Raw genomic sequence first — 10629 nt, 5'->3', positions numbered from 1 at the left:
TGCTGACAGCTGCTTCCCAGCCCCGTGCAGGCAGAGCCCAGAGGACGGACAATGACCCCCAGGTGCCCGAGCCACGGGGGTCCCCCGGCGGGGCAGTATCCCCCGCTGCCCCGCTCAGAGCCGGGCTCTGCCTCTCCCTGCCCCTGGTGCTGTGAGGGCCCGGGGCAAGCAGCGCGGGACTGAGGCGGTGGAGGTGTGAACCCAAATGTCTTTTTTTTCAAACCAATCTCATGATGTTTTAAGGAGTGGCTCTTGAGGTTTGAAGGCTCCGGCTTGGCAATGAAGAGACAGGACAAGTTTTTAAAAGTGACTAAGGGAGTTAGATGCCAAATTCCCTTTGATGTTATGAGTTAAGCACCTAACTCACATAGGCGCTTTGGAAAATCTCACCCATAGAAGCCTAATTCAAGTCAATTACATCACAATGGCAGACAGTTAAAAAGTGACATTTAAGTTCTTATATAGAAATGCTAGAAGTCTAAATGATAAGATGGGTGAACTAGAGGGCCGTGTATTAAATGAGGATATTGTTACAACAGGCATCACAGAATCTTGGTGGAATGAGGATAATCAGTGGGAGACAGTAATACAAGGTTACAAAATATATCACAGAGCAGGTCATCCTGGTCAGGGAGTGGCACTATATGTGAAAGAAAGTGTAGAGTCAAAAATCTTAAATGAACCAAACTGTACCATAGAATCTCAATGGATAGTAATTCCATACCTGAATAATAAGAATATAGTGGTAGGGATATATTACTGACCACCTGACCAGCATCGTGATAGCGACTGTGAAATGCTCAGGGAGATTAGAGAGGCTATTAAACTAAAAAAAACTCTATAATAATGGGGAATTTCAACAGTCCCCATGTTGACTGGATACGTATTACCTCAGGACGGGACTCCAAGATTAAGTTCCTTGACACATTTAAATTACTGCTTCTGTTGGAGGGCTTTCCCTTCACCCTCTCCCCTGGTTCTTGACACGCAGACAGCAAGCAGCAAAAGACCACAAGTCCAAAGGGCAGACAATGTGATGTTTATTGGGGTTAATTTACAAGCAAGCATACCCAAAGCCCTTCACACCAGTCGGGCTTATCTCTATACACAGATAGAGTCTATTCCCCAGTGTCCTCCTTCCCAGCTCTGATGCCACAGAGCCTGCCTGTGTACCTGTCCCCTGTTCCCTATTCCCGTTTCCCCCCCTTAGCAAACATGATTCCAATTTACCTTCCCCCCACTTCCTGTTTGACCCCAGTTTATATAAAAATATTCTCAGCTATACCTTAACCAATCATTTGACTGAAATTTTACTAACCAATCCTAATATATTGTAACATAATTCTCTAACCAATTATATCCCACTAACCTAATTAATTTACAGGTAGCAAACTTAATTATACAGCAGGACGGAAACAATTACAGAACTAGACAGATTAACAATAGAAAAGTTGGGGGCCATTAAGATAAAACAATACAGAAATGGGGGTTTCACAACCACAACTATTGATAAGTGATTTCTTGCCAGACAGGATGCTATCAAACTAAGTTTTCTTTCACCATCTTTATCTGGTGGTGATGGGCACTATCAGGACAGGATTGCCTTTGTAACAGCGCAATACCCCCTTATTTCAACGTGACTGGTTTGGGATGTGAGGAACTGACCATTCGCTTCCCTCTTATGGCTACCCCTGCTGCTTAGCATAAGAATCAGGCCTCAGACTAGCCTAGTGAGAGAAGGCCCAGACACAGGCAGACTGTGATTTTCATTCTTTGTATTATACCACTGTAACTAGCTAAATTATGAAAATACACCTAAGTTCTTTAAGTATAGACCTTTACAGACAGGCCTGGAATCTGTATTCTAACAGATTCTTAGAGCAACTAGTCCTGGAAACCACAAGGGGAGAGGCAATTCTTGATTTAGTCCTAAGGAGAGCACAGGATCTGGTCCAAGGAGTGAATAATATAACTAAACCGCTTGGTAATAGTGACCATAATATAATTAAATTGAACATCTCTGTGGTGGGGGAAACAGCGGCCCAATACTGTTGCCTTTAATTTCAGAAAAGCGAACTACACAAAAATGAGGAAGTTAGTTAAACAGAAATGAAAAGGTTCAGCGTCAAAAGTGAAATCCCTGCAAGCTGCATGGAAACTTCTTAAAGACTCCATAATAGAGGCTCAGCTTAAATGTATACACAAAATTAAAAAAAACATAGTAAGAGAACCAAAAAAGTTCCACCCTGGGTAAACAACTAAGTAGAGAAGTTTTGAGAAGTAAAATGGCATCCTTTAAAAAGTGGAAGATAAATCCTATTGAGGAAAATAGAAAGGAGCATAAACTCTGCAAATGAAGTGTAAAAATGTCATTAAGAAGGCCAAAGACTCAAAGTAATAGCAAAAATATTTTTAGGTACATCAGAAGGAGGAAGCCTGCTAAACAACCAGTGGGGCCACTGGACGATTGAGAAGCTAAAGGAGCACTAAAGGACGAAAAGGCCGTTGTGGAGAAACAAAATGAATTCTTTGCATCGGTCTTCACGGCTGAGGCTGTGAGGGAGATTCCCAAACCTGAACCATTCTTTTTAGGTGACAAATCTGAGGAACTGTCCCAGATTGAGGTGTCATTAGAGGAGATTTTGGAACAAATTGATAAAGTAAACAGTAATAAATTACCGCGACCAGATGGCATTCACCCAAGTGTTCTGAAGGAACTCAAATGTGAAATTGCAGAACTACTTGTGGCTCTTCTTTGAGAAAGGCCAAAACATTAACTTTCTAAAAAAGATAATTTTGGGGTCAAGAGGAAGCTATGGGTCCCAGGAAAAAGAATTTTTCAACTATCTTAATGCAAATATTGACAATTCGATACATTCCCCTATTCAGCCGGCTCCGGACTCAAGTTGTCAGTGGTTTGGGTGTTGCGTGCAACTTGCCGGTACCTTAGATATTCTTCCTCCATGGTGAGGTAGAAGATGGGGTTGAGCCAAGTGCTGAAATATGTCAGGACTGAAGTAAAAACAATTACCGGGATCAGATGACGTGGAAAGTTTGTATCTAAAATCAGCAGCAAGGAGACATGATACGGCAGCCAGCAGAGGAAAAAGGCTGGGATCAAACCAAGGAGGATCTTGAGTGGCTTGGTGGACTGGATCAGCCTCTTCCTCCTCAACTTGGCAGCTAGAACCATGTAGAAGGTTGGGATTAAGATCAAGACTAATGGGATCAGAAACCCAACCAGGAACTGGATCGCAACGGCGGCCTTCACGCTGCCTTCATCTGTATCGGTGATGTCCCGAGGTGAGGTGAGAAATCCCAAGAGACCAACGTACCGCAAACTGAACCCAAGAGACAGGGCCCATATGACCAAAACAATCATGAAAGCCAGGCGGGGCGTGCGGTGGTTCTGGGCCCACTCAGGACGTGCCACGAGGATGCAGCGATCGACACTGAGGGCCATGAGGAGGAAGGCGCTGGAGAACATGTGGAAGGAGGTGATGGTGCTGCTCAGCTTCATGGCCCAGTTTAAGCGCAGTAAGAAGATGTATCTGAAGGGCAGGAAGACGATGAAGATTAAATCGGCCACGGCCCGGTTCAGGAACCACATGGTGCTGGCCGTCCTCCCCATACGGCAGCCGGCGACAAAGAGGATGTAGCAGTTCAATGGCACCCCAGCAAGGAAGGCCATGCCACCAAGCACCAGAGAGATGACTACCAACACCATTCCTGGAAGAGTTGCAGTCACCGTATCCCCTTATTCTCCTCAGGGCACGGTAGAGGCAGCGAAGACGTTGTACTGAGCAAAGGAAGGAAGAGCAATGAAAAGGGCTCCAGGAGAGGACACAGACAGACAGAGACAGCCGCCGAGTTTATAATCCCCTCAGACTTTACAGACTCCCCAAATCCTGAGCTGAACTCAGATAGGGTCAAATCCTCGTAGGCCAATGGCCCAATGATTCAAAGACCTTAGAAGCATAGAGCCAGAGGGCTAGAAGGGGACCGCAAGGGTCATCTAGTTTAACCCCCTGCCAAAATACATGACTTGTCATGTCTATTCTCTGCCTGAATGTGTTTGTTTTCACATAATATCGTTTTTCAACTAAAGCATATATTTAAAAAAAACCCACATTTGCTTCTAGCTGAAAAGTTGGATTTCTAGAAGAGGGGAGCAGCTCATGATGCAGGGACAGAGACTGGAGAGACCCACCCTGCTCCGCCGCCTCACCAAAATTCCCAAATAATCTTCTTGCTGTTAGTTTCCCAAAGGAGAATATTATTCCTATCTTTCTTAAAAAGAAGTTAATGAATGATCCCTTCGCCCCACACACATTTTTATTAAAATAATGGAATTTCTGAAAGAGAGTCTTCCTCAGCCCCCTTCATTTTGAAGTGGAGTTTAATTGTGGTTTGGGCCATGTCCGGGGGTGAGTTAGTGGAGCAGGCAAAATCCCCACCGAAAAATCCCCGCTGTGAAAACCTCCAGTAATGGAGAGAAACTCTCCAGGAGGAGAAATGTAAGATTGAAACAAGGACGACAACAAAAAAGCTGGCCAAACACCAGAGGAAGAAGAGAACGGTAATCAGCTAAAAAACTTTTTTTTAAAAAGGGAAGGATACTACAAAAGTCTATTGTAGTGGTTACACGGGTAGTTCCATCCCAGACTTGCGTCTGATGAAGCGGGCATTAACCCAGGAAAGCTTATGCTCCCAATACTTCTGTTAGTCTTAAAGGTGCCACAGGACCCTCTGTTGCTTTTTACAGATTCAGACTAACACGGCTACCCCTCTGATACTTGATCCCAGACTCTCACTGAACTGCTCGAGGAGCCTGGGCAAGTCAGATCACAGCCCCGTGCCTCAGTTTCCTCTCCAAACATTTGTCTGTTTAGAGTGTGAGCTCGCTGTGAGCAGGCCTCGTTCTCCCTCTGGGTCTGTGCAGCGCCTGGCACAATGGGGCCCCCCGAGTTCGGTCAGTGTCTGTACACAACCAAGCTGAACGGGAGCCCCTGATCTCTGACACAGGACACACCAATAATTTCAAATGGTTCTAACCGGACCAGATGAGGGGAGGGGATGGGGGCAGCTGGAAGGGGGGAGATCCAGGGGGCATTGGTGTGGGCGGCGGGACAGAATGAGAGCCAGTGGAGGTAGATGGGGTTTATCTCATTTCCTTACCAGTCTCTTGGGGGAGGCAGCGTCTCAGAGTCGACCCCTGTCCAAGGTCCCCAATGCTATGCCTGCAGCTCTCCCAGACTGGCTCAGCCCGGAGGAGGAAGCCGTTCATGTGAGGGTATATCTGGGGCGGGAAGAAGAATGAGTGGAGATCACAGGATGTGGCTGGGTCCGAATACTTCTGCAAAACCTGGAAGGCCTCCGGCACCCACAGCTACATGCAGATGTTATGTGAACCACAAGTTCCTGTTAGAATATAGATATTCAGGCCTGCCTGTAAAGGCCTATACTTTAAGAACTTAGGTGTCTTTTTATCACTTAGCTAGTTATAGGGGTATAAAAACAAAGAATGAAAATCAGTCTGCCTGTGTCTGGGCCTTCTCTCACCAGGAGAGTCTGAGCCTTGTTCTTAGGCTAAGCAGCAGGGGCAGCCCTAAGCTGGGAAGTGAACGGTCACATCCTCACATCCCAAACCAGCCACACTGACATAAGGGGCTATTGGGCTGTTAGGAAGACGATCCTGTCCTGATAGTGCCCATCACCACCAGATAAAGAAACACATCTTAAGATGGTTAAAGAAAACTGATCAATGGTTGTGGTTGTTAAACCCTCATTTCAGTATGTTTTATTTTTATGCCCCCCACTTTTCTATTCATAATCTGTCTGGTTCTCTAATTGTTTCTGTCTGCTGTATAATTAATTTTGCTAGGTGTAAATGATTGAGGGTAGTGGAATAAAATTGGTTGGAGAATTGTGTTAGGATTGGTTAGTTAAATATCAGTAAAATGATTGGGTAAGGTGTAGCTGAGAATATTACTATATAAACTGGGGTCAAACAGGAAGTGGGGGAAGGGAAATTGGAATCATGTTTGCTGGACATTAACCCCAATGAACATTGTGCTCTCTGCACTACTGACTTCTGGTGCTTGCTGTCTGTGTGACAAGAACCAGGGAAACAGGAGGGTGGAGGGAAAGCCCTCTAACAGCTCCCGTCACTCTGCTGGGCCCTAGCAAGGTGTCTGCATTCGGCTGGCCACTTCCGTGGGCTGGTGGCTGGGGCCCCCATCGGAGAGCAGGGGCTGAGACAGCAAAGTCCACCTGACTCCACTGTGTGAGGGCCCAGGAGCAGAGACGCCAGCTGGGACTCTGCCCTCCAGCCCCTCCTGGCTGGGGAAAGTGAGCAGAGCCCGCTGAGAGTCGGATGCATGAATTCAGGAGTTAAGCAACTAACTCACATGGGTGCTTTTGAAAATCTCACCAGTAGAATCCTATGTCGATTCAATTACAGCACGTAATGGGAGATAGCTAAAAAGTGACATTTAAGTTCTTATATAAAAATGCTAGAAGTCTAAATAATAAGATGGGTGAACCTGAATGCCACATGTGAAATGAGGACATCAACGGAACATGCATGACAGAAGATTAGTGGAATGAGGATTATCAATGTACCAGAGTACACAATATATAGGAAGGACAGAAAAGGTCGTGATGGTCGGGGAGTGGCACTCTGTGAAAGAAAGCATGGAGTCATATGAAGAAAAATCTTAAATGAACCAAACTGTACCATAGAATCTCAATGGAGAATAATTCCATGCCCGAATAATAAGAATACAGAGTAGGGATATATTACAGACCACCTGACCAGGATGGTGATAGTGACTGTGAAATATTCTGGAAGATTAGAGAAGCTATTAAAATTTAAAAAACTCAATAATAATGGGCGATTTCAACTCTCCCTATATCGACTGGACACATGTCACTTCAGGACAAGATGCAGAGATAAAGATTCTTGACACCTTAAATGACTGCTTCAAAGAGCAGCTAGTCCTAGAACCCACAAGGGGTGAGCCAATTCTTGATTTAGTCCTAAGTGGATCACAGGTTCTGGTCCAAGGGTCAATATGACTTAAGCGCTTGGTAATAGGGAGCATAATATAATGAAATTAATCTCCCTGTGGTGGGGGAAACATCACACCAGCCCACCACGGTAGCATTTAATTTCAGAAAAGAAAACTACACAAAGATGAGGAAGTTAGTAAAAAAATAAATGAAAAGCGACAGTTCCAAAAGTGAAATCCCTGCAAGCTGTATGGAAACTTTGAAAAGACACCAGAATAGGGGCTCAACTTAAATGTATACCCCAAATTAAAAAAACATAGTAAGGGAACCAAAAAAGTGCCACCGTGGATAAATAAACTAAAGAAGCTTTAAAAAGCAACAGAGGGTCCTGTGGCACCTTTGAGACTAACAGAAGTATTGGGAGCATAAGCTTTCGTGGGTAAGAGCATAAACTCTGTCAAAAGAAGTGTAAAACTAAAATTAGAAAGACCAAAATAATCTAAAAATGAGTAAAACCAAAAATCCATATATTTTGTAAAAATGACAGATTTATGCATTCCAAGGCTGGAAGGGACGAGTGTGATCATCTCGTCTGACCTCCCGGGTCACACGGGCCAGAGAACTGCCCCAAAACAATTCCTAGAGTAGAGCTTTTAGACAAACACCCCAGCTTGATTTAACATTGCCAGTAATGGAGGACCCACCACGACCCTTGGGAAATTGCTCCAATGGTCAGTTACTCTGACCATTAAAAATTTACACCTCATTTCCAGTCTGAATTTGTCTAGGTTCAACTTCTCTTTACTGGATCATGTTAAACCTTCCTCTGCTAGACTGAATATCCTGTTTTGAAATATTTGTTCCCCACATAGGTACTTTCAGACTGTGATCAAGTCAACCCTTCACCTTCTCTTTTTTAAGCTAAATAGATTGCACTCCTTGAGTTTCTCACTGTAAGGCAGATTTTCTAATCCAGTAATCATTCTTGTTGCTCTTCTATGAACCAGGCCAAAAAATTCACTTGCTAAAAGTAAGAATTTTTGAATCAAGAGGAAGTTACATGTCCCAGTGAACAGAATTCTTGAGTGACTTGGTGGACTGGATTAGCCTGTTCCTTCTCAGCTTGGCAGCCAGAACGATGTAGAATGTTGGGATCAAGATCAAGGCGAATGGGATCAGAAACCCGACCAGGAACTGGATTGCAATGGCGGCCTTCACCCTCCGTTCATCCCCTCGGAAATTCAGGCTGGTGCTGGCAGGTGAGAGGAGGGATTCCCAGAGATCATCGTACCGCAAGCTGAACCCAAGAGACAGGGCCCACATGCCCAAACCCATAGTGAAAGGTAACGGTGGCGGGCAGTGGTTCCCATACCACTCAGGGCGTGCCACGAGGATGCAGAGATTGACACCGATGGTGGTGAGGAAGAAGGCGGTGGAGAACATGTGGAAGGAGGTGATTGTGCTAGTCAGCATATTGGCCCAATTTAAGTCCAGGATGAAGAAGGAGGTGAATCAGAGGGGCAGGAAGATAATGAAGATGAAATTGGTCAGGGCCTGGTTCCATTGAATGTAATGGTGGGCAGAATTGCTCGCACTACAGAAACAGTATTTAAATTGTTATTTTTCTCTTTTTTTTGTTTTGCCGACCGTGTAAAGCTGAAATCGCGCATGTTAAATGCACCTAAGATGCGACAGACCTGTACCCCAAAAGTGTTAAAGGAACCTGTAGTCTGGGTAGCTGGATTACACCTTCACATTGGTGAAGCCAGCCCAGGTAAAAGCCAACACCAGGTGTTTCAGGTGGCTAATCCCAGTCAGGTAAAGGAGGGGACACCGGTATATTTTTTGGATGGAAATTGTATGTATCGGGGGTGAAAATCTGCAGATTTGGCTGCTGTGGAAATCAGAGGAACTGAGACAGTCAGCACCATTGGTTTCTCACTAGAAGTAAGGTCAGTACAAGAGGCAGAACTGGCAGCCTTGCTTACAATTTTAACTGAAGTAGATCCCAAATTTGAGCCAGAATGTTGGGTGATGGTGGATTCGAATTATGTATTTTGTGGGGTCACATGGATGCTGAGATGGTGGGCGGATAATCATTTCAGGACAACCGGTGGCTCCACAATCAAGCATGCTAGCTGGTGGAAACGAGTGGAGGAGCTTAGTCACAGTTTTGCACGAATCAATGTGGTAAAGGGAAAGGCACACAAGTAGGGTGACCAGATGTCCCGATTTTATAGGGACAGTCCCGATTTTGGGGTCTCTTTCTTATATAGACTCCTATTACCCCCAACCTCTGTCCTGATTTTTCACATTTGCTGTCTGGTCACCCTAGACACAGGAAATCAGGACCCCTAAGCAAAGGGAATAACCTGGTCAATACAAAGGCTAAGGGGGCTGCAACAGAGGTGCCCCCATGGCCATGTGAACCACAGCAGAGTGTGCCTGTAGCAAAGGGTAACAAGAAGTGGGGTGGACACAGATCATGGAAGGTGAATTTGGGAGTTGCAAGAATCTGACCCAGGACTGGAAGGCATCACAAAACTTGGGGATAGACATGGGCCAAAAGTAGTACTAAGGGAAGATATTTGGTGTGTCCTAATAGCTGAAGGACCAGTAATGCTGTGTCCTCAAGGAAGCCAGACAGCTTTCTTAAGTTGGGTGCATGGGATCTTGGCAGGGGGACACCCTGGGTTTGAGGAGGCACTCTGAACTTTAAAAAATTGTGCTGGTGGCCAGGAATGGCAGCCGATTTAAAGTCTCATCTGGAACTTTGGATTGTGCCAGGCACAATCCACCTTACAAGGTGCTAAGGGGAGACTTAATGAGACATGCCCCAAGGGGACCTTGGGAAAGAATACAAATTGACTACACAGGACCCCTACCAGGAGATCACAGACCAAACCGATTCATGTTGGTGGTGGTGGATGCTTTCAGCAGGTGGGTGGAAGCGTTCCCCACAAAGTATCAAACTGCCCGAGTAACTGCAAAAAAATTGGTAAATGAGGTATTCACTCGCTGGGGGGTCCCAAAGGTGATTGACTCAGACCAAAGAGCGGCTTTCCAGTCAAATCTGTTAGGGGAGTTGTCAGCCCTCACTGGAATCACACAGTTGTTCCCTATGGCTTATCACCCACAGGCTGCAGGGCAGGTGGAAGGCATGAAACACACCATCAAAAGTGAGCTGAGAAAGGAAGTGTAAATGGGAGGAAAACTGGTTACTGTTACTTCCCTTTGTCTTAATGAGAATAAAGGCCCGAGAATCAAAGGGCACCGGATTTTCTCCATACAAAGCTCTCATGAGAAGGCCCATGGAACGGAGGGAAAATCCACTTACCCCATTACCTCGGGAAGTCACTACACACGCCTAACACCAGAATGGATTTTAACCCTAATCGACCATGTGAAACAGGTAGAGAAAAGGAGGTACGCTAAGTGCTGCATTAGGGGGGCTGTGTTCGTGAGTATCTGAGTGTCTGTTGCCGGGACAGTTGGTCAGTTTGACCGTGTGCTTGATTGCTTGCTTGTTTTGTTTGAAAAGTGTGAACTGGGAGTGTTTGTTCCAGGTGGGCCTTGAGTAGGCCTGACTGGTATATAAGGACAGTCAGCAGCGAC

At 45.4% G+C, this 10629-nt stretch overlaps 1 protein-coding gene and 1 pseudogene across 1 annotated transcript; both read right to left on the bottom strand.

Annotated features, from left to right (window-relative positions):
• Window positions 1-1349: 1349 nt before the first annotated feature.
• On the bottom strand, window positions 1350-5519 carry LOC103306945 (C3a anaphylatoxin chemotactic receptor-like). The gene is made up of 2 exons (XM_065574123.1): window positions 5179-5519; window positions 1350-3799 (listed from the first exon to the last, which is right to left on the bottom strand). Exon 2 carries the CDS (start codon window positions 3725-3727, stop codon window positions 2882-2884), a length of 846 nt encoding a protein of 281 aa, XP_065430195.1. The 5' UTR covers window positions 3728-3799; window positions 5179-5519; the 3' UTR covers window positions 1350-2881.
• Window positions 3767-10356, bottom strand: LOC135976884 (probable G-protein coupled receptor 33; annotated as a pseudogene).
• Between the last annotated feature and the right edge of the window lie 273 nt (window positions 10357-10629).

The sequence above is a fragment of the Chrysemys picta genome, chromosome 20 (genome assembly GCF_011386835.1).
Source record: "Chrysemys picta bellii isolate R12L10 chromosome 20, ASM1138683v2, whole genome shotgun sequence".
NCBI lineage: Eukaryota > Metazoa > Chordata > Testudines > Emydidae > Chrysemys > Chrysemys picta.
The sequence above is the reverse complement of the archived record's forward strand: the minus strand, read 5'-3'. Positions and strand labels throughout refer to the sequence as shown.

Excerpts from the sequence above, each read along its gene's own strand:
- LOC103306945 (XM_065574123.1), bottom strand. The coding sequence starts at position 3,727 with ATGGTGTTGGTAGTCATCTCTCTGGTGCTTGGTGGCATGGCCTTCCTT.